Genomic DNA, 23831 nt, shown 5'->3' with positions numbered 1-23831 from the left:
TCAGGTACATCGGGGAATACCGGGAATGTTTCTCACAATTGGTTAATAATAAACAGACATGGCGGCGATGGCTCCTCCCAGGGCGCGGCCGCGGCACGCCCTCCAGTGGGCGGGACTAACACAAATTCTGTACAGCGAAGGACTCAGTAGTGATTTCTGACAAATGTATAAAAATAAATATTTCCATAAAGTAGTTTTGTGTCCAATAAAAGAAGTTCCTTCAGAAGGGTCAGATCCGGACTTTCCTGACCCATGAGCACCACAGCGGGGATCTCAGGCACAGCGGGGGTCCCGGGCACAGCACAGCAGGGGTCTGGTCATAGCAGGGGTCTCGGGCACAGCGGAGGTCTGGGGCACAGCGGGGGTCTCAGGTACAGCGGGGGTCCCGGGCACAGCACAGCAGGGGTCTGGTCATAGCAGGGGTCTCGGGCACAGCACAGCGGGGGTCTCGGGCACAGCACAGCGGGGGTCTGGTCATAGCAGGGGTCTCGGGCACAGCGGGGGTCTCGGGCACAGCGGGGGTCTCGGGCACAGCGGGGGTCTGGGGCACAGCGGGGGTCTGGGGCACAGCGGGGGTCTGGGGCACAGCGGGGGTCTCGGGCACAGCGGGGGTCTCGGGCACAGCGGCGGTCTTGGGCACAGCGGGGGTCTGGTCATAGCGGGGGTCTCGGGCACAGCGGGGGTCTGGTCATAGCGGGGGTCTCGGGCACAGCGGGGGTCTCGGGCACAGCGGGGGTCTGGTCATAGCGGAGGTCTCTGGCACAGCGGGGGTCTCGGGCACAGCGGGGGTCTCAGGCTTGGCCTTGTCCGGTAGGCCAGTCCTGAAAAATAAGTGTTTTCCTTCAGTAGAGTTGGGTTTGGACATTTGAGACTAGTGGGCCCCACAATGGGGGTCTCGGACTGCGCGGTCTCGTGGGCCACGGCCGGCCAGTCCTGAAAAATAAGTCATTGCTTTCCTTCAGAAGAGTCAGTTTCCGGCCATTCTTCACCAACGTGCCCCCAAAAGGGTGGGGGGCTGAGACCGATCTGGTAAAAGGAAATCTTCTTTCAGAGAGGACTTTTCTGACCAATGTGCAGCACAACGGGGGTCTCAGGCACATCGGGGGTCTCAGGCACATCGGGGGTCTCAGGCACATCGGGGGTCCCAGGCACATCGGGGGTCCCGGGCACATTGGGGGTCTCGGGCACATGAGGGGTCTCTGCCACATTGGGGGTCCCGGGCACATCGGGGGTCTCGGGCACATCGGGGGTCTCTGCCACATCGGGGGTCTCGGGCACATCGGGGGTCTCGGGCACATCGGGGGTCTCGGGCATATCGGGGGTCCCGGGCACATCGGGGGTCCCGGGCACATTGGAGGTCTCAGGCACATCGGGGGTCTCGGGCACATCGGGGGTCTCTGCCACATCGGGGGTCTCGGGCACATCGGGGGTCTCGGGCACATCGGGGGTCCCGGGCACATCGGGGGTCTCTGCCACATTGGGGGTCTCGGGCCGGGTCCGGTTCTGTTGGCTTTGCCTAGGTGAGGTCCACACTCTCATAGTCCCCGTGATCCGAGTCTTCCAGCTCAATGCCGGGAACTAAGCTGTAATAGTCTGTGGACTGGTTGAGGTAAAGCTTTTCTCGGTCTGTCGAGTCCTTCATGACGTCGGTGACGCTCACCGCGTCCCCCTCTATCTCCGCCTTCAGCTCCTCCTCCTCTTCTTCTTCCACCGCCAGGGTGAGACCCGGACCTTCCTGGCAGACCTGCCCTTCGCCCTTCACTAAGGAGTCCGCCGAGGTTCCCAGTTTGATCTCCACCTCCTCGTAGAGATCCCGGCTGCTCCCCAGGAGGGCGGCGGAAGGTCTCAGTAGAATGGGGTCCTTGAACTGTCCGGGTTCCGCTTCCGTCCGGTTCTTATGTTGGGGTTCATAATGGTGATATTCTCCCCCCATGTTGCCGGCACCATTGCGATCCACGGTGACCAGACGGCACTCCCGGCCAGCGCCGGTGTAATTGCCCTTGTGTTTGCGGCAGCAGCAATACCAGCAGAGGAAGAGGAGCAGCGCCCCCAGCGGGACACAAATAAGAGCGACAGTCAGGCCGTGGGATCGGCAAAGTCTCCCCCTTTCCACCTCCACAATTTGTAACCCGCGGACCTCGTTTGGCGTGGCGCAGATCACGCCGTCCAGCAGGGAACTGGTGTGGTTGTCCCGGAGTTTGGCCCCCAGCTGGTCGTAGAGGACGCAAGTGCAGTCCAGACTGTTGTTGAGGAAGTTGAGTTTGGTGAGTGAAGGTTTGAGGAGATCGGCGGGAAGGGAAATCAGATGATTGGAGTTCAGATGAATCTCCGAGATCTGATCCGAGATCTTCAGGAAGTTCTCAGGAAGTCTCCGCAGCTCGTTGTTCTCCACGTGAAGGACCTTCAGGTTCGGCGCGTTTCTCAGGAACCCGTCAGGAAGATCCTTCAAGTGATTGTTATTCAGATACAGAAACTCCAGGTTTGTGCGGTTCGCCCCGCCCACGGCGTCCGTGATTTCCAGAATCCCAGAACCGGAAAGATCCAGAATCCGAAGACCGGGAAGTGAGGTGAAAATATTCCATTCCAGGGAGTCCACGCTGAGACTGAGCTTTACACAGCAATGATCCGACATGAGGAGCGACCAATCATATTCCTTCTCCAGGATGAAGCATTTACAGGGGTCTTCCTCTGCCCCGCCCATCACTGCCCCGCCCATCACTGCCCCGCCCATCAGCACCCCAAAAATCTGCAGCAGAAGGAACGCCGATCCGGGTCTGAGCCGGGGAAGATCTGAAAGAAGAACAAACAACATCAGTATAGTGATCACCCCCCAAAACCCCTCCCCCACACACACCCTCCAAATCACATCAAATAGTGGGTGTGGTCAAATTTCGCAAACAGTAGGAGGGTCTTAAAGGGGCATTAAATACCAGGATTGCATTACATACAGAGTGCAGAGTTTAGGGGGGCTATTCATAGGGATGAGCTTCGAGTTCGAGTCGAACATTGCCTGTTTGCTGAACAATTCGGGGAGTTCGCGGCAAATTTGAAAAGCCGAGGAACACCCTGGAAAAGTCTATGGGAGAAATCTAAAGTGCTAATTTTAAAGGTTAATATGCAAATTATTATCCTAAAAAGTGTTTGGGGACTCGGGTCCTGCCCCAGGGGAGTGTTTGGGGATCCGGGTCCTGCCCCAGGGGAGTGTTTGGGGACCCGGGTCCTGTCCCAGGGGGAGTGTTTGGGGACCCGGGTCCTGCCCCAGGGGAGTGTTTGGGGACCCGGGTCCTGCCCCAGAGGGAGTGTTTGGGGACTCGGGTCCTGCCCCCAGGGGGAGTGTTTGGGGACCCGGGTCCTGCCCCAGGGGAGTGTTTGGGGACCCGGGTCCTGTCCCAGGGGGAGTGTTTGGGGACCCGGGTCCTGCCCCAGGGGAGTGTTTGGGGACCCGGGTCCTGCCCCAGGGGAGTGTTTGGGGACCCGGGTCCTGTCCCAGGGGAGTGTTTGGGGACCCGGGTCCTGCCCCAGGGGAGTGTTTGGGGACTCGGGTCCTGCCCCAGGGGAGTGTTTGGGGACTCGGGTCCTGCCCCATGGGGAGTGTTTGGGGACCCGGGTCCTGCCCCAGGGGAGTATTTTGGGGACCCGGGTCCTGTCCCAGGGGAGTGTTTGGGGACCCGGGTCCTGTCCCAGGGGAGTGTTTGGGGACCCGGGTCCTGCCCCATGGGGAGTGTTTGGGGACCCGGGTCCTGCCCCAGGGGGAGTGTTTGGGGACCCGGGTCCTGCCCCAGGGGAGTGTTTGGGGACTGGGTCCTGCCCCAGGGGAGTGTTTGGGGACCCAGGTCCTGCCCCCAGGGGGAGTGTTTGGGGACTCGGGTCCTGCCCCCAGGGGGAGTGTTTGGGGACTCGGGTCCTGCCCCAGGGGAGTGTTTGGGGACCCGGGTCCTGCCCCAGGAGAATGTTTGAGGACCCGGGTCCTGCCCCAGGGGAGTGTTTGGGGACTCGGGTCCTGCCCCAGGGGAGTGTTTGGGGACTCGGGTCCTGCCCCAGGGGAGTGTTTGGGGACTCGGGTCCTGCCCCATGGGGAGTGTTTGGGGACCCGGGTCCTGCCCCAGGGGAGTATTTGGGGACCCGGGTCCTGTCCCAGGGGAGTGTTTGGGGACCCGGGTCCTGTCCCAGGGGAGTGTTTGGGGACCCGGGTCCTGCCCCAGGGGAGTGTTTGGGGACCCGGGTCCTGCCCCAGGGGTGTGTTTGGGGACCTGGGTCCTGTCCCAGGGGAGTGTTTGGGGACCCGGGTCCTGCCCCAGGGGTGTGTTTGGGGACCCGGGTCCTGCCCCAGGGGAGTGTTTGGGGACCCGGGTCCTGTCCCAGGGGAGTGTTTGGGGACCCGGGTCCTGCCCCAGGGGGAGTGTTTGGGGACCCGGGTCCTGCCCCAGGGGAGTGTTTGGGGACCCGGGTCCTGTCCCAGGGGAGTGTTTGGGGACCCGGGTCCTGCCCCAGGGGAGTGTTTGGGGACCCCGGTCCTGCCCCTCAATGCAAAAAAAGTTTTAAAAACTGCCGTTTTTCGGGAGCAGTGATATACAATAAAAGTGAAAAATTCCTTTAAATTTCGTATCTGGGGGGGGGGGGGTCTATAGTATGCCTGTGAAATATCTCATGTTTCCTGTGTTTAGAACTGTCCCTGCACAAAGTGTCATTTCTAAAGGAAAAACGTCATTTAAAATCACTCGCGGCTATAATGAATTGTCGGCTCCCGGCAATACAGAGAAAAGGCATTGATAAAAAAATAAATAAATGACATGGGGGTCCCCCCAAATTCAATTACCAGGCCCTTCAGGTCTGGTGTGGATTTTAAGGGGAACTCCGCCCCAAATGTAAAACAAAAATGGCGTGGAGTTCCCCCAAAAATCCACACCAGACCCTTATCCGAGCACGCAACCTGGCCAGCCGCAGAAAAGAGGGGGGGACGAGAGAGCGCCCCCCCTCCTGAACCGTACAAGGCCACATGCCCTCAACATGGGGGGTATGCGGGCGGGGAGCTTATCAGAATCTGGAAGACCCCTTTAACAAAGGGGACCCTCAGATCCCGCCCCCCCCCTGTGAATTGGTAATGGGGCACACTGTACCTCTACCATTTTACGAAGGAAGTGTAAAGAATTGTAAAAATAAAACACAGCAGAGAAAAGTCCTTTATTAAAAATAAGAATCCAGCGGGGTCACCCGTCGCAGGAGACCGAGAGTGGATTACCACCGCTGGATTCTTATTTTTAATAAAGGACTTTTCTCTGCTGTGTTTTATTTTTACAATTCTTTACACTTCCTTCGTGAATTAATAGCCGCGAGTGATTTTTAAATGACTTTTTTTCCCTTTAGAAATGACACTTTGTGCAGGGACAGTTCTAAACACGGGAAACATGCGATATTTCACAGGCATACTATAGACCCCCCCCCCCTAGGTACGAAATTTAAAGGAATATTTCACTTTTATTGTTTCACTTTTAGCATTATTAAATCACTGCTCCCGAAAAAAACGGCCGTTTTTAAAACTTTTTTTGGCATTGATACATGTTTCCTGGGGCAGGACCCGGGTCCCCAAACACTCCCTCTGGGGCAGGACCCGGGTCCCCAACACTCCCCTGGGGCAGGACCCGGGTCCCCAAACACTCCCCCTAGGGCAGGACCCGGGTCCCCAAACACTCCCCTGGGGCAGGACCCAGGTCCCCAACACTCCCCTGGAGCAGGACCCGGGTCCCCAAACACTCCCCTGGGGCAGGACCCAGGTCCCCAACACTCCCCTGGAGCAGGACCCGGGTCCCCAAACACTCCCTTGGGGCAGGACCCGGATCCCCAAACACTCCCTCTGGGGCAGGACCCGGGTCCCCAAACACTCCCCCTGGGACAGGACCCGGGTCCCCAAACACTCCCCTGGGGCAGGACCCAGGTCCCCAACACTCCCCTGGAGCAGGACCCGGGTCCCCAAACACTCCCTTGGGGCAGGACCCGGATCCCCAAACACTCCCTCTGGGGCAGGACCCGGGTCCCCAAACACTCCCCTGGGGCAGGACCCGGGTCCCCAAACACTCCCCTGGGGCAGGACCCGGGTCCCCAAACACTCCCCCTAGGGCAGGACCCGGGTCCCCAAACACTCCCCTGGGGCAGGACCCAGGTCCCCAACACTCCCCTGGAGCAGGACCCGGGTCCCCAAACACTCCCCTGGGGCAGGACCCGGGTCCCCAAACACTCCCCTGGGGCAGGACCCAGGTCCCCAACACTCCCCTGGAGCAGGACCCGGGTCCCCAAACACTCCCCTGGGGCAGGACCCGGGTCCCCAAACACTCCCCTGGGACAGGACCCGGGTCCCCAACACTCCCCTGGGGCAGGACCCGGGTCCCCAAACACTCCCCCTAGGGCAGGACCCGGGTCCCCAAACACTCCCCCTGGGACAGGACCCGGGTCCCCAAACACTCCCCTGGGGCAGGACCCAGGTCCCCAACACTCCCCTGGAGCAGGACCCGGGTCCCCAAACACTCCCTTGGGGCAGGACCCGGATCCCCAAACACTCCCCTGGGGCAGGACCCGGATCCCCAAACACTCCCTCTGGGGCAGGACCCGGGTCCCCAAACACTCCCCCTGGGGGCAGGACCCGGGTCCCCAAACACTCCCCTGGGGCAGGACTCGGGTCCCCTAACACTCCCCCTGGGGGCAGGACCCGGGTCCCCAAACACTCCCCTGGGGCAGGACCCGAGTCCCCAAACACTCCCCCTGGGGGCAGGACTGAGGTCCCCATACACTCCCCTGGGGCAGGACCTGGGTCCCCAAACACTCCCCTGGGGCAGGACCCGGGTCCCCAAACACTCCCCTGGGGCAGGACCCGGGTCCCCAAACACTCCCCTGGGGCAGGACCCGGGTCCCCAAACACTCCCCTGGGGCAGGACCCGGGTCCCCAAACACTCCCCTGGGGCAGGACCCGGGTCCCCAAACACTCCCCCTGGGACAGGACCCGGGTCCCCAAACACTCCCCTGGGGCAGGACCCGGGTCCCCAAACACTCCCCTGGGGCAGGACACGGGCCCCCAAACACTCCCCTGGGGCAGGACTCGGGTCCCCTAACACTCCCCCTGGGGGCAGGACCCGGGTCCCCAAACACTCCCCTGGGGCAGGACCCGAGTCCCCAAACACTCCCCCTGGGGGCAGGACCCGAGTCCCCAAACACTTCCCTGGGGCAGGACCCGGATCCCCAAACACTCCCCCTGGGACAGGACCCGGGTCCCCAAACACTCCCCTGGGGCAGGACCCGAGTCCCCAAACACTCCCCCTGGGGGCAGGACCCGAGTCCCCAAACACTCCCCTGGGGCAGGACCCGGATCCCCAAACACTCCCCCTGGGGGCAGGACCCGGGTCCCCAAACACTCCCCTGGGGCAGGACCCGAGTCCCCAAACACTCCCCCTGGGGGCAGGACCTGGGTCCCCAAACACTCCCCTGGGACAGGACACGGGTCCCCAAACACTCCCCTGGGGCAGGACCCGAGTCCCCAAACACTCCCCTGGGGCAGGACCCGGGTCCCCAAACACTCCCCTGGGGCAGGACCCGGGTCCCCAAACACTCCCCTGGGGCAGGACCCGAGTCCCCAAACACTCCCCTGGGGCAGGACCCGGGTCCCCAAACACTCCCCTGGGGCAGGACCCGGGTCCCCAAACACTCCCCCTAGGGCAGGACCCGGGTCCCCAAACACTCCCCCTGGGACAGGACCCGGGTCCCCAAACACTCCCCTGGGGCAGGACCCAGGTCCCCAACACTCCCCTGGAGCAGGACCCGGGTCCCCAAACACTCCCCTGGGGCAGGACCCGGGTCCCCAAACACTCCCCTGGGGCAGGACCCAGGTCCCCAACACTCCCCTGGAGCAGGACCCGGGTCCCCAAACACTCCCCTGGGGCAGGACCCGGGTCCCCAAACACTCCCCTGGGACAGGACCCGGGTCCCCAACACTCCCCTGGGGCAGGACCCGAGTCCCCAAACACTCCCCTGGGACAGGACCCGGGTCCCCAACACTCCCCTGGGGCAGGACCCGAGTCCCCAAACACTCCCCTGGGGCAGGACCCGGGTCCCCAAACACTCCCCTGGGACAGGACCCGGGTCCCCAACACTCCCCTGGGGGCAGGACCCGGGTCCCCAAACACTCCCCTGGGACAGGACCCGAGTCCCCAAACACTCCCCTGGGGCAGGACCCGAGTCCCCAAACACTCCCCTGAGGCAGGACTCGGGTCCCCAAACACTCCCCTGGGGCAGGACCCGGGTCCCCAAACACTCCCCTGGGACAGGACCCGGGTCCCCAAACACTCCCCTGGGGGCAGGACCCAAGTCCCCAAACACTCCCCTGGGACAGGACCCGGGTCCCCAAACACTCCCCTGGGGCAGGACCCGAGTCCCCAAACACTCCCCCTGGGGGCAGGACCCAAGTCCCCAAACACACCCCTGGGGCAGGACCCGAGTCCCCAAACACTCCCCTTGGGCAGGACCCGGGTCCCCAAACACTCCCCTGGGACAGGACCCGGGTCCCCAAACACTCCCCTGGGACAGGACCCGGGTCCCCAAACACTCCCCTGGGGCAGGACCCGGGTCCCCAAACACTCCCCTGGGACAAGACCCGGGTCCCCAAACACTCCCCTGGGGCAAGACCCGGGTCCCCAAACACTCCCCTGGGGCAGGACCCGAGTCCCCAAACACTCCCCTGGGGCAGGACCCGGGTCCCCAAACACTCCCCTGGGGCAGGACCCGGGTCCCCAAACACTCCCCTGGGGCAGGACCCGAGTCCCCAAACACTCCCCTGGGGCAGGACCCGGGTCCCCAAACACTCCCCTGGGGCAGGACCCGGGTCCCCAAACACTCCCCTGGGGCAGGACCCGAGTCCCCAAACACTCCCCTGGGGGCAGGACCCGAGTCCCCAAACACTCCCCTGGGACAGGACCCGGGTCCCCAAACACTCCCCTGGGGCAGGACCCGAGTCCCCAAACACTCCCCCTGGGGGCAGGACCCGAGTCCCCAAACACTCCCCCTGGGGCAGGACCCGGGGTCCCCAAACACTCCCCTGGGGCAGGACCCGGGTCCCCAAACACTCCCACTGGGGCAGGACCCGGGTCCCCAAACACTCCCCCTGGGGGCAGGACCCGGGTCCCCAAACACTCCCCTGGGACAGGACCCGGGTCCCCAAACACTCCCCCTGGGGCAGGACCCGAGTCCCCAAACACTCCCCTGGGGCAGGACCCGGGTCCCCAAACACTCCCCTGGGGCAGGACCCGGGTCCCCAAACACTCCCCTGGGACAGGACCCGGGTCCCCAAACACTCCCCTGGCGCAGGACCCGGGTCCCCAAACACTCCCCTGGGACAGGACCCGGGTCCCCAAACACTCCCCTGGGGCAGGACCCGAGTCCCCAAACACTCCCCTGGGGCAGGACCCGGGTCCCCAAACACTCCCCTGGGGCAGGACACGGGCCCCCAAACACTCCCCTGGGGCAGGACTCGGGTCCCCTAACACTCCCCTGGGACAGGACCCGGGTCCCCAAACACTCCCCTGGCGCAGGACCCGGGTCCCCAAACACTCCCCTGGGGCAGGACCCGGGTCCCCAAACACTCCCCCTGGGACAGGACCCGGGTCCCCAAACACTCCCCTGGGGCAGGACCCGGGTCCCCAAACACTCCCCTGGGGCAGGACACGGGCCCCCAAACACTCCCCTGGGGCAGGACTCGGGTCCCCTAACACTCCCCCTGGGGGCAGGACCCGGGTCCCCAAACACTCCCCTGGGGCAGGACCCGAGTCCCCAAACACTCCCCCTGGGGCAGGACCCGGGGTCCCCAAACACTCCCCTGGGGCAGGACCCGGGTCCCCAAACACTCCCACTGGGGCAGGACCCGGGTCCCCAAACACTCCCCCTGGGGGCAGGACCCGGGTCCCCAAACACGCCCCTGGGACAGGACCCGGGTCCCCAAACCCTCCCCCTGGGGCAGGACCCGAGTCCCCAAACACTCCCCTGGGGCAGGACCCGAGTCCCCAAACACTCCCCTTGGGCAGGACCCGGGTCCCCAAACACTCCCCTTGGGCAGGACCCGGGTCCCCAAACACTCCCCTGGGGCAGGACCCGGGTCCCCAAACACTCCCCTGGGACAGGACCCGGGTCCCCAAACACTCCCCTGGGACAGGACCCGGGTCCCCAAACACTCCCCTGGGGCAGGACCCGGGTCCCCAAACACTCCCCTGGGACAGGACCCGGGTCCCCAAACACTCCCCTGGGGCAGGACCCGAGTCCCCAAACACTCCCCTGGGGCAGGACCCGGGTCCCCAAACACTCCCCTGGGGCAGGACACGGGCCCCCAAACACTCCCCCGGGGCAGGACTCGGGTCCCCTAACACTCCCCTGGGACAGGACCCGGGTCCCCAAACACTCCCCTGGCGCAGGACCCGGGTCCCCAAACACTCCCCTGGGACAGGACCCGGGTCCCCAAACACTCCCCCTGGGACAGGACCCGGGTCCCCAAACACTCCCCTGGGGCAGGACACGGGCCCCCAAACACTCCCCTGGGGCAGGACTCGGGTCCCCTAACACTCCCCCTGGGGGCAGGACCCGGGTCCCCAAACACTCCCCTGGGGCAGGACTCGGGTCCCCTAACACTCCCCCTGGGGGCAGGACCCAAGTCCCCAAACACTCCCCTGGGACAGGACCCGGGTCCCCAAACACTCCCCTGGGGCAGGACCCGAGTCCCCAAACACTCCCCCTGGGGGCAGGACCCAAGTCCCCAAACACACCCCTGGGGCAGGACCCGAGTCCCCAAACACTCCCCTTGGGCAGGACCCGGGTCCCCAAACACTCCCCTGGGACAGGACCCGGGTCCCCAAACACTCCCCCTGGGACAGGACCCGGGTCCCCAAACACTCCCCTGGGGCAGGACCCGGGTCCCCAAACACTCCCCTGGGACAGGACCCGGGTCCCCAAACACTCCCCTGGGACAGGACCCGGGTCCCCAAACACTCCCCTGGGACAAGACCCGGGTCCCCAAACACTCCCCTGGGGCAAGACCCGGGTCCCCAAACACTCCCCTGGGGCAGGACCCGAGTCCCCAAACACTCCCCTGGGGCAGGACCCGGGTCCCCAAACACTCCCCTGGGGCAGGACCCGGGTCCCCAAACACTCCCCTGGGGCAGGACCCGAGTCCCCAAACACTCCCCTGGGGCAGGACCCGGGTCCCCAAACACTCCCCTGGGGCAGGACCCGGGTCCCCAAACACTCCCCTGGGGCAGGACCCGAGTCCCCAAACACTCCCCTGGGGGCAGGACCCGAGTCCCCAAACACTCCCCTGGGACAGGACCCGGGTCCCCAAACACTCCCCTGGGGCAGGACCCGAGTCCCCAAACACTCCCCCTGGGGGCAGGACCCGAGTCCCCAAACACTCCCCCTGGGGCAGGACCCGGGGTCCCCAAACACTCCCCTGGGGCAGGACCCGGGTCCCCAAACACTCCCACTGGGGCAGGACCCGGGTCCCCAAACACTCCCCCTGGGGGCAGGACCCGGGTCCCCAAACACTCCCCTGGGACAGGACCCGGGTCCCCAAACACTCCCCCTGGGGCAGGACCCGAGTCCCCAAACACTCCCCTGGGGCAGGACCCGAGTCCCCAAACACTCCCCTTGGGCAGGACCCGAGTCCCCAAACACTCCCCTGGGGCAGGACCCGAGTCCCCAAACACTCCCCTGGGGCAGGACCCGGGTCCCCAAACACTCCCCTGGGACAGGACCCGGGTCCCCAAACACTCCCCTGGCGCAGGACCCGGGTCCCCAAACACTCCCCTGGGACAGGACCCGGGTCCCCAAACACTCCCCTGGGGCAGGACCCGAGTCCCCAAACACTCCCCTGGGGCAGGACCCGGGTCCCCAAACACTCCCCTGGGGCAGGACACGGGCCCCCAAACACTCCCCTGGGGCAGGACTCGGGTCCCCTAACACTCCCCTGGGACAGGACCCGGGTCCCCAAACACTCCCCTGGCGCAGGACCCGGGTCCCCAAACACTCCCCTGGGACAGGACCCGGGTCCCCAAACACTCACCTGGGGCAGGACCCGGGTCCCCAAACACTCCCCTGGGGCAGGACACGGGCCCCCAAACACTCCCCTGGGGCAGGACTCGGGTCCCCTAACACTCCCCCTGGGGGCAGGACCCGGGTCCCCAAACACTCCCCTGGGGCAGGACCCGGGTCCCCAAACACTCCCCCTGGGGCAGGACCCGGGGTCCCCAAACACTCCCCTGGGGCAGGACCCGGGTCCCCAAACACTCCCACTGGGGCAGGACCCGGGTCCCCAAACACTCCCCCTGGGGGCAGGACCCGGGTCCCCAAACACTCCCCTGGGACAGGACCCGGGTCCCCAAACACTCCCCCTGGGGCAGGACCCGAGTCCCCAAACACTCCCCTGGGGCAGGACCCGAGTCCCCAAACACTCCCCTGGGGCAGGACCCGGGTCCCCAAACACTCCCCTTGGGCAGGACCCGGGTCCCCAAACACTCCCCTTGGGCAGGACCCGGGTCCCCAAACACTCCCCTGGGGCAGGACCCGGGTCCCCAAACACTCCCCTGGGACAGGACCCGGGTCCCCAAACACTCCCCTGGGACAGGACCCGGGTCCCCAAACACTCCCCTGGGGCAGGACCCGGGTCCCCAAACACTCCCCTGGGACAGGACCCGGGTCCCCAAACACTCCCCTGGGGCAGGACACGGGCCCCCAAACACTCCCCTGGGGCAGGACTCGGGTCCCCTAACACTCCCCTGGGACAGGACCCGGGTCCCCAAACACTCCCCTGGCGCAGGACCCGGGTCCCCAAACACTCCCCTGGGACAGGACCCGGGTCCCCAAACACTCCCCCTGGGACAGGACCCGGGTCCCCAAACACTCCCCTGGGGCAGGACCCGGGCCCCCAAACACTCCCCTGGGGCAGGACACGGGCCCCCAAACACTCCCCTGGGGCAGGACTCGGGTCCCCTAACACTCCCCTGGGACAGGACCCGGGTCCCCAAACACTCCCCTGGCGCAGGACCCGGGTCCCCAAACACTCCCCTGGGACAGGACCCGGGTCCCCAAACACTCCCCCTGGGACAGGACCCGGGTCCCCAAACACTCCCCTGGGGCAGGACACGGGCCCCCAAACACTCCCCTGGGGCAGGACTCGGGTCCCCTAACACTCCCCCTGGGGGCAGGACCCGGGTCCCCAAACACTCCCCTGGGGCAGGACTCGGGTCCCCTAACACTCCCCCTGGGGGCAGGACCCGGGTCCCCAAACACTCCCCTGGGGCAGGACCCGAGTCCCCAAACACTCCCCCTGGGGGCAGGACCCGAGTCCCCAAACACTCCCCTGGGGCAGGACCCGAGTCCCCAAACACTCCCCTGGGGCAGGACCCGGGTCCCCAAACACTCCCCTGGGGCAGGACACGGGCCCCCAAACACTCCCCTGGGGCAGGACTCGGGTCCCCTAACACTCCCCTGGGACAGGACCCGGGTCCCCAAACACTCCCCTGGCGCAGGACCCGGGTCCCCAAACACTCCCCTGGGACAGGACCCGGGTCCCCAAACACTCACCTGGGGCAGGACGCAGGTCCCCAAACACTCCCCTGGGGCAGGACACGGGCCCCCAAACACTCCCCTGGGGCAGGACTCGGGTCCCCTAACACTCCCCCTGGGGGCAGGACCCGGGTCCCCAAACACTCCCCTGGGGCAGGACCCGAGTCCCCAAACACTCCCCCTGGGGCAGGACCCGGGGTCCCCAAACACTCCCCTGGGGCAGGACCCGGGTCCCCAAACACTCCCACTGGGGCAGGACCCGGGTCCCCAAACACTCCCCCTGGGGGCAGGACCCGGGTCCCCAAACACTCCCCTGGGACAGGACCCGGGTCCCCAAACACTCCCCCTGGGGCAGGACCCGAGTCCCCAAACACTCCCCTTGGGCAGGACCCGGGTCCCCAAACACTCCCCTTGGGCAGGACCCGGGTCCCCAAACACTCCCCTGGGGCAGGACCCGGGTCCCCAAACACCCCCCTGGGACAGGACCCGGGTCCCCAAACACTCCCCTGGGACAGGACCCGGGTCCCCAAACACTCCCCTGGGGCAGGACCCGGGTCCCCAAACACTCCCCTGGGACAGGACCCGGGTCCCCAAACACTCCCCTGGGGCAGGACACGGGCCCCCAAACACTCCCCTGGGGCAGGACTCGGGTCCCCTAACACTCCCCTGGGACAGGACCCGGGTCCCCAAACACTCCCCTGGCGCAGGACCCGGGTCCCCAAACACTCCCCTGGGACAGGACCCGGGTCCCCAAACACTCCCCCTGGGACAGGACCCGGGTCCCCAAACACTCCCCTGGGGCAGGACACGGGCCCCCAAACACTCCCCTGGGGCAGGACACGGGCCCCCAAACACTCCCCTGGGGCAGGACTCGGGTCCCCTAACACTCCCCTGGGACAGGACCCGGGTCCCCAAACACTCCCCTGGCGCAGGACCCGGGTCCCCAAACACTCCGCTGGGACAGGACCCGGGTCCCCAAACACTCCCCCTGGGCCAGAACCCGGGTCCCCAAACCCCCCCCTGGGGCAGGACCCGGGCCCCCAAACACTCCCCTGGGGCAGGACTCGGGTCCCCTAACACTCCCCCTGGGGGCAGGACCCGGGTCCCCAAACACTCCCCTGGGGCAGGACTCGGGTCCCCTAACACTCCCCCTGGGGGCAGGACCCGGGTCCCCAAACACTCCCCTGGGGCAGGACCCGAGTCCCCAAACACTCCCCCTGGGGGCAGGACCCGAGTCCCCAAACACTCCCCTGGGGCAGGACCCGAGTCCCCAAACACTCCCCTGGGGCAGGACCCGGGTCCCCAAACACTCCCCTGGGGCAGGACACGGGCCCCCAAACACTCCCCTGGGGCAGGACTCGGGTCCCCTAACACTCCCCTGGGACAGGACCCGGGTCCCCAAACACTCCCCTGGCGCAGGACCCGGGTCCCCAAACACTCCCCTGGGACAGGACCCGGGTCCCCAAACACTCACCTGGGGCAGGACCCGGGTCCCCAAACACTCCCACTGGGGCAGGACCCGGGTCCCCAAACACTCCCCCTGGGGGCAGGACCCGGGTCCCCAAACACTCCCCTGGGACAGGACCCGGGTCCCCAAACACTCCCCCTGGGGCAGGACCCGAGTCCCCAAACACTCCCCTGGGGCAGGACCCGAGTCCCCAAACACTCCCCTTGGGCAGGACCCGGGTCCCCAAACACTCCCCTTGGGCAGGACCCGGGTCCCCAAACACTCCCCTGGGGCAGGACCCGGGTCCCCAAACACTCCCCTGGGACAGGACCCGGGTCCCCAAACACTCCCCTGGGACAGGACCCGGGTCCCCAAACACTCCCCTGGGGCAGGACCCGGGTCCCCAAACACTCCCCTGGGACAGGACCCGGGTCCCCAAACACTCCCCTTGGGCAGGACACGGGCCCCCAAACACTCCCCTGGGGCAGGACTCGGGTCCCCTAACACTCCCCTGGGACAGGACCCGGGTCCCCAAACACTCCCCCTGGGACAGGACCCGGGTCCCCAAACACTCCCCTGGGGCAGGACACGGGCCCCCAAACACTCCCCTGGGGCAGGACACGGGCCCCCAAACACTCCCCTGGGGCAGGACTCGGGTCCCCAAACACTCCCCTGGGACAGGACCCGGGTCCCCAAACACTCCCCTGGCGCAGGACCCGGGTCCCCAAACACTCCCCTGGGACAGGACCCGGGTCCCCAAACACTCCCCCTGGGACAGGACCCGGGTCCCCAAACACTCCCCTGGGGCAGGACACGGGCCCCCAAACACTCCCCTGGGGCAGGACTCGGGTCCCCCAACACTCCCCCTGGGGGCAGGACCCGGGTCCCCAAACACTCCCCTGGGGCAGGACTCGGGTCCCCTAACACTCCCCCTGGGGGCAGGACCCGGGTCCCCAAACACTCCCCTGGGGCAGGACCCGAGTCCCCAAACACTCCCCCTGGGGGCAGGACCCGAGTCCCCAAACACTCCCCTGGGGCAGGACCCGGGTCCCCAAACACTCCCCTGGGGCAGGACACGGGCCCCCAAACACTCCCCTGGGGCAGGACTCGGGTCCCCTAACACTCCCCTGGGACAGGACCCGGGTCCCCAAACACTCCCCTGGCGCAGGACCCGGGTCCCCAAACACTCCCCTGGGACAGGACCCGGGTCCCCAAACACCCCCCCTGGGACAGGACCCGGGTCCCCAAACACTCCCCTGGGGCAGGACACGGGCCCCCAAACACTCCCCTGGGGCAGGACTCGGGTCCCCTAACACTCCCCCTGGGGGCAGGACCCGGGTCCCCAAACACTCCCCTGGGGCAGGACCCGAGTCCCCAAACACTCCCCCTGGGGGCAGGACCCGAGTCCCCAAACACTCCCCTGGGGCAGGACCCGGGTCCCCAAACACTCCCCTGGGACAGGACCCGGGTCCCCAAACACTCCCCCTGGGACAGGACCCGGGTCCCCAAACACTCCCCTGGGGCAGGACACGGGCCCCCAAACACTCCCCTGGGGCAGGACACGGGCCCCCAAACACTCCCCTGGGGCAGGACTCGGGTCCCCTAACACTCCCCTGGGACAGGACCCGGGTCCCCAAACACTCCCCTGGCGCAGGACCCGGGTCCCCAAACACCCCCCTGGGACAGGACCCGGGTCCCCAAACACTCCCCCTGGGACAGGACCCGGGTCCCCAAACACTCCCCTGGGGCAGGACACGGGCCCCCAAACACTCCCCTGGGGCAGGACTCGGGTCCCCTAACACTCCCCCTGGGGGCAGGACCCGGGTCCCCAAACACTCCCCTGGGGCAGGACTCGGGTCCCCTAACACTCCCCCTGGGGGCAGGACCCGGGTCCCCAAACACTCCCCTGGGGCAGGACCCGAGTCCCCAAACACTCCCCCTGGGGGCAGGACCCGAGTCCCCAAACACTCCCCTGGGGCAGGACCCGGGTCCCCAAACACTCCCCTGGGGCAGGACACGGGCCCCCAAACACTCCCCTGGGGCAGGACTCGGGTCCCCTAACACTCCCCTGGGACAGGACCCGGGTCCCCAAACACTCCCCTGGCGCAGGACCCGGGTCCCCAAACACTCCCCTGGGACAGGACCCGGGTCCCCAAACACTCCCCCTGGGACAGGACCCGGGTCCCCAAACACTCCCCTGGGGCAGGACCCGGGTCCCCAAACACTCCCCTGGGGCAGGACTCGGGTCCCCTAACACTCCCCCTGGGGGCAGGACCCGGGTCCCCAAACACTCCCCTGGGGGCAGGACCCGAGTCCCCAAACACTCCCCTGGGGCAGGACCCCGGTCCCCAAACACTCCCCTGGGGCAGGACCCGGGTCCCCAAACACTCCCCTGGGGCAGGACACGGGCCCCCAAACACTCCCCTGGGGCAGGACACGGGCCCCCAAACACTCCCCTGGGGCAGGACTCGGGTCCCCTAACACTCCCCTGGGACAGGACCCGGGTCCCCAAACACTCCCCTGGGGCAGGACCCGGGTCCCCAAACACTTTTTAGGACAATAACTTGAATATTAACCTTTAAAATTAGCACTTTAGATTTCTGACGTTGGAGTCCCAGAGACTTTGGTGTGTCCGCAGGTTCTGGTGCGAACTGAACGGGACGGGGGGGGGGGGTTGTTGTTCAGCTCATCCCTAGTTATATACAGAGTGTAGAGCTGTCACTTGTAAACACAGAAACTGGACTTCTATGTTTACAAGTGATTGTGGTGACAGCCCCCCCAAGGGTCTGAGCGAGAGGTATGGAAGTTCAAGTTCCCCCTGAAAAAAAGCCCCGCCCCTTACACATTCCCACCCAATATACCCCAATAGGGGAGCAGCTTTATCAGGTTTAATATGGGCCCAGATACTGCCAATGGACCATTCTCTACGGCACCATCTCTATTCAGGCATCATCCAGGGTCACCGCCTACTTCCTGGACTGAAATACCAGCTCAGAGAAAACGGTCCTGTAAATCTGTGCAGCCCTTGGCTGTGTTCACAAATGTCTGACACAGACCAGCCCCTGCTGTAGCCCTTCTACAAAGTTACGATGTACAGTCTGATCCCTGAGGGCGGGGGAGACTGAGGAAATGACTCCTCCTCCTTCTACAAAGTTACAATGTACAGTCTGATCCCTGGGGGAGGGGAGACTGAGGAAATGACTCCTCCTCCTTCTACAAAGTTACGATGTACAGTCTGATCCCTGGGGAGGGAGAGGGGAGTCTCATGAACAGTTTTTTGAAACAGAGGATTGTGGGAAAAGGTGAATAAGCAGCCATCCAGAACGGGGGGTAATATGTCGGCTCGGCGCGCGGCCTCCAGTAATAAGGAATTGCGGGATTGGAGTCGGCAGCCATGACAGTTCTGGAGACTCTTCTGGAATTCGGCCAATCAGCAGACAATGAAGGACTTTGTCCCTCTTCAGTCTGATCCGAGGGCGGCACCATAGTGTGACCTCACGGCTCCGATGATGGAGAACAGAAGCTCCATGAGATCTTCTTATAACCTCCCCCTTCTTTATACTTCTCCACAACTTTATCCCTTACCTGTCTGGGGTGTTCCTCGGCCTTCATGATGCTGTTTGTTCACTAAGGTTCTCCAACAAACCTCTGAGGGCTTCACAGAACGGCTTATACTGAGATGACATGACACACAGGTGGGATCTATTTACTAATCAGGAGACTTCTGAAGGCGATTGGTTCCTCTAGATTTTAGTTATCAGAGTAAAGCCACGATTAACCTCTTGGGACCCGCGCTAAAGTCAATTGACGTCCGCCCCTTTGCGCGTTCCCTGCGCGTGCTCCAGAGCACGCAGCGGGGAAATTCTGTGTTGGCCGTGTCCCTTGGACACAGCCAATTACAGATCGCCGCGAACGGCCAATCAGAGTGTCCGTTTGCGATGCGATCTGTGCGGCCAATGAGAGATGTAAACATAGGAGATCATCTCTCATTGCCGTTTTACACGGAGACAGCGGTGCTGTCAGGGAGAGAGGAGACCGATCTGTGTCTGCTGTACATAGGGACACCGATCGGTCCCCTCCCCCAGTCACCCCCCTCCCCCCACACAGTTAGAACACACCCAGGGAATACATTTAACCCCTTCCCTGCCAGTCACATTTATACAGTAATTAGTGCATATTTATAGCACTGGTCGCTGTATAAATGTGAATGGCGCCAAAAGTGTCCGATGTGTCCGCCGTAATGTCCCAATAAAAATCGCAGATCGCCGCCATTTCTAGTAAAAAAAAAATAATAAAAAATAATAATTCTGTCCCCTATTTTGTAGGTGCTATAACTTTTGCGCTTATTGCGATATTTTTTTTTTACCAAAAATATGTAGAAGAATTTGTATCGGCCTAAACTGAGGAGAAAAAATGTTTTTTTTTTAATTGGGATATTTATTATAGCAAGAAGTAAAAAATATTGTATTTTTTTCAAAACTGTCGCACTTTTTCTGTTTATAGCGCAAAAAATTAAAACCGCAGAGGTGATCAAATACCACCAAAAGAAAGCTCTATTTGTGGGGAAAAAAGGACGCCAATTTTGTTTGGGAGCCGCGTCGCACGACCGCGCAATTGTCAGTTAAAGCGACGCAGTGCCGGAAGCTGAAATTTCACCCGGGCAGGAGGGGGGTATATGTGCCCAGTAATGACTTACACAAACAACGTAAACAACGCAAAATTCGACGCTGGCCCGACGGCCATATTTAACATACAATATGCCTCATATAGCAGGGGTAACTTTACGCCGGAAAAAGCCGAACGTAAACGTTGTAAAAAAATGCGCCGGGCGCACGTACGTTTCTGAATCGGCGTATCTACCTGATTTACATATTCTACGCGTAAATATACAGAAGCACCACATAGCGGGCAGCGTAAATATGCAACTAAGATACGACGGCGTGACAGACTTACACCTGGTGGATCTTGGCCAAATTCCGGCGTATCTTGTTTTCTGAATCTGGCCCGAAATCTCTTTTCCTCATAGCTCCATGCCTCCTCCATGCTTTCTCCATGCCTCCTCCATGCTTCCTCCATGCCTCCTCCATGCCCCCTCCATGCTTTCTCCATGCCTCCTCCATGCCCCCTCCATGCCTCCTCCATGCTTCCTCCATGCCTCCTCCATGCTTTCTCCATGCCTCCTCCATGCTTTCTCCATGCCTCCTCCATGCTTCCTCCATGCCTCCTCCATGCCCCCTCCATGCTTTCTCCATGCCTCCTCCATGCCCCCTCCATGCCTCCTCCATGCTTCCTCCATGCCTCCTCCATGCTTTCTCCATGCCTCCTCCATGCTTTCTCCATGCCTCCTCCATGCTTTCTCCATGCCTCCTCCATGCCCCCTCCATGCTTCCTCCATGCCTCCTCCATGCCCCCTCCATGCCTCCTCCATGCCCCCTCCATGCTTCCTCCATGCCTCCTCCATGCCCCCTCCATACTTCCTCCATGCCTCCTCCATGCCCCCTCCATGCTTCCTCCATGCTTCCTCCATGCCCCCTCCATGCCCCTCCATGCTTCCTCCATGCCTCCTCCATGCCCCCTCCATGCCTCCTCCATGCCCCCTCCATGCTTCCTCCATGCCTCCTCCATGCCCCCTCCATACTTCCTCCATGCCTCCTCCATGCTTTCTCCATGCCTCCTCCATGCTTCCTCCATGCCTCCTCCATGCCCCCTCCATGCCTCCTCCATGCCCCCTCCATGCCTCCTCCATGCTTCCTCCATGCCTCCTCCATGCTTTCTCCATGCCTCCTCCATGCTTTCTCCATGCCTCCTCCATGCTTTCTCCATGCCTCCTCCATGCCCCTCCATGCTTCCTCCATGCCTCCTCCATGCCCCCTCCATGCCTCCTCCATGCCCCCTCCATGCTTCCTCCATGCCTCCTCCATGCCCCCTCCATACTTCCTCCATGCCTCCTCCATGCCCCCTCCATGCTTCCTCCATGCCCCCTCCATGCCCCTCCATGCTTCCTCCATGCCTCCTCCATGCCCCCTCCATGCCTCCTCCATGCCCCCTCCATGCTTCCTCCATGCCTCCTCCATGCCCCCTCCATACTTCCTCCATGCCTCCTCCATGCTTTCTCCATGCCTCCTCCATGCTTCCTCCATGCCTCCTCCATGCCCCCTCCATGCTTTCTCCATGCCTCCTCCATGCCCCCTCCATGCCTCCTCCATGCTTCCTCCATGCCTCCTCCATGCTTTCTCCATGCCTCCTCCATGCTTTCTCCATGCCTCCTCCATGCTTTCTCCATGCCTCCTCCATGCCCCTCCATGCTTCCTCCATGCCTCCTCCATGCCCCCTCCATGCCTCCTCCATGCCCCCTCCATGCTTCCTCCATGCCTCCTCCATGCCCCCTCCATGCTTCCTCCATGCCTCCTCCATGCCCCCTCCATGCTTCCTCCATGCTTCCTCCATGCCCCCTCCATGCCCCTCCATGCTTCCTCCATGCCTCCTCCATGCCCCCTCCATGCCTCCTCCATGCCCCCTCCATGCTTCCTCCATGCCTCCTCCATGCCCCCTCCATACTTCCTCCATGCCTCCTCCATGCCCCCTCCATGCCTCCTCCATGCTTCCTCCATGCCTCCTCCATGCCTCCTCCATGCTTCCTCCATGCCCCCTCCATGCTTCCTCCATGCTTCCTCCATGCCCCCTCCATGCTTCCTCCATGCCCCCTCCATGCTTCCTCCATGCTTCCTCCATGCCTCCTCCATGCTTCCTCCATGCCTCCTCCATGCCCCCTCCATGCTTCCTCCATGCCCCCTCCATGCTTCCTCCATGCTTCCTCCATGCCTCCTCCATGCTTCCTCCATGCCTCCTCCATGCCTCCTCCATGCTTCCTCCATGCCCCCTCCATGCTTCCTCCATGCCTCCTCCATGCCCCCTCCATGCCTCCTCCATGCCCCCTCCATGCTTCCTCCATGCCCCCTCCATGCTTCCTCCATACCTCCTCCATGCCTCCTCCATGCCTCCTCCATGCCCCCTCCATGCCCCCTCCATGCCCCCTCCATGCTTCCTCCATGCCTCCTCCATGCCCCCTCCATGCTTCCTCCATGCCCCCTCCATGCCTCCTCCATGCCCCCTCCATGCCTTCTCCATGCCCCCTCCATGCCTCCTCCATGCCCCCTCCATGCCTCCTCCATGCCCCCTCCATGCTTCCTCCATGCCCCCTCCATGCTTCCTCCATACCTCCTCCATGCCTCCTCCATGCCTCCTCCATGCCCCCTCCATGCCCCCTCCATGCTTCCTCCATGCCTCCTCCATGCCCCCTCCATGCTTCCTCCATGCCCCCTCCATGCCTCCTCCATGCCCCCTCCATGCCCCCTCCATGCCTTCTCCATGCCCCCTCCATGCCCCCTCCATGCCCCCTCCATGCCTTCTCCATGCTTCCTCCATGCCTCTTATTAGTTTGGTTGCCCTTCTTTGCACTTTCTCCAGTTCCCTGATATCCTTTCTGAGAACTGGAGCCCAAAACTGAACTTCATATTCCAGATGAATCGCACTTCTATTTTATTCTGCGGGTTCCAGAAAGTCCCAGATCTCATAGAAGTCGCAGCACATGAGTGTGGGAGCCGATCTCAGGGGGGCTCATTAACATTCTGAAACCATTGCAACCCCTGACGCTACTCCAGTGGTGGGTGGGGGGTAAAAACACATCTCAACTATGGGATTTTACCCCCCACCCACCCCAAAGAACACAAATGTTAATGAGCCCCCCTGAGATCGGCTTCCCCACTGATGTGCTGCCGTTTACCTGCGACTTTCCCGCGACTTTCCCGCGACTTTCCCGCGACTTTCCCGCAACTTCTATTAGATCTTGTTGGTTTGGTGAACTTTCTGGAACCCGCAGAATAAAATAGAAGTGCGCTTCACTGGTTTCAGGTCAAGGGCCACATTGAAGGGCTCCAAGGGCCACATTGAAGGGCTCCAAGGGCCGCAGGGTAAGCCCCTCCCCCCCAGAGAAAAGATCGATGTTTGTCCCAAGCAGGTCGGAATCCACTTTCTGTTATCCGGGGAAATCTCCACTTCCCGCTTCCAGCCGCTCCTCACATTCCACAAAATTCCCGACCATTTCATTGCAGTGAGTGATCGATTACCCAATCACTGAAGTGACCCCTCCCACTCCCCCGCCCCCTCACCTCCCCCGCCCCGCCCCCCGCTATACTCAGAGGTTCAATTAAACTCAAAATAAGGCGCAGATAACTCACCGGACATGGCAGGTTGTTTCGGATTGTTCCGGATTGTAGCGGATTGTTTCGGATTGTTTCGGATTGTTTCGGATTGTTTCGGATTATTGCGGATTGTTTCGGATTGTTCCGGATTGTAGCGGATTGTTTCGGATTGTTTCGGATTGTTTCGGATTGTTTCGAATTGTTTCGGATTGTTTCGGATTGTTTCGAATTATTTCGGATTGTTTCGGATTGTAGCGGATTATTGCGGATTGTTTCGGATTGTTCCGGATTGTAGCGGATTGTTTCGGATTGTTCCGGATTGTAGCGGATTGTTTCGGATTGTTCCGGATTGTAGCGGATTGTTTCGGATTGTTCCGGATTGTTTCGGATTGTTCCGGATTGTAGCGGATTGTTTCGGATTGTTCCGGATTGTTTCGGATTGTTTCGGATTGTTTCGAATTGTTTCGAATTGTTTCGGATTATTTCGGATTGTTTCGGATTATTTCGGATTGTTTCGGATTATTTCGGATTGTTTCGGATTGTTCCGGATTGTTTCGAATTGTTTCGGATTATTGCGGATTGTTTCGGATTGTTCCGGA

General features: G+C 63.0%; 1 protein-coding gene across 1 annotated transcript; it reads right to left on the bottom strand.

The window, feature by feature from the left end:
* Positions 1-1221: 1221 nt before the first annotated feature.
* On the bottom strand, positions 1222-23453 carry LOC120922642. The gene is made up of 2 exons (XM_040334732.1): positions 23269-23453; positions 1222-2790 (listed from the first exon to the last, which is right to left on the bottom strand). Exons 1-2 carry the CDS (start codon positions 23273-23275, stop codon positions 1517-1519), a joined length of 1281 nt encoding a protein of 426 aa, XP_040190666.1. The 5' UTR covers positions 23276-23453; the 3' UTR covers positions 1222-1516.
* Between the last annotated feature and the right edge of the window lie 378 nt (positions 23454-23831).

The sequence above is a fragment of the Rana temporaria genome, unplaced genomic scaffold (genome assembly GCF_905171775.1).
Source record: "Rana temporaria unplaced genomic scaffold, aRanTem1.1, whole genome shotgun sequence".
In the NCBI taxonomy this organism is placed as follows: domain Eukaryota; kingdom Metazoa; phylum Chordata; class Amphibia; order Anura; family Ranidae; genus Rana; species Rana temporaria.
Note: the sequence above shows the minus strand (reverse complement) of the source record. Positions and strands in the feature narration are given on the sequence as shown.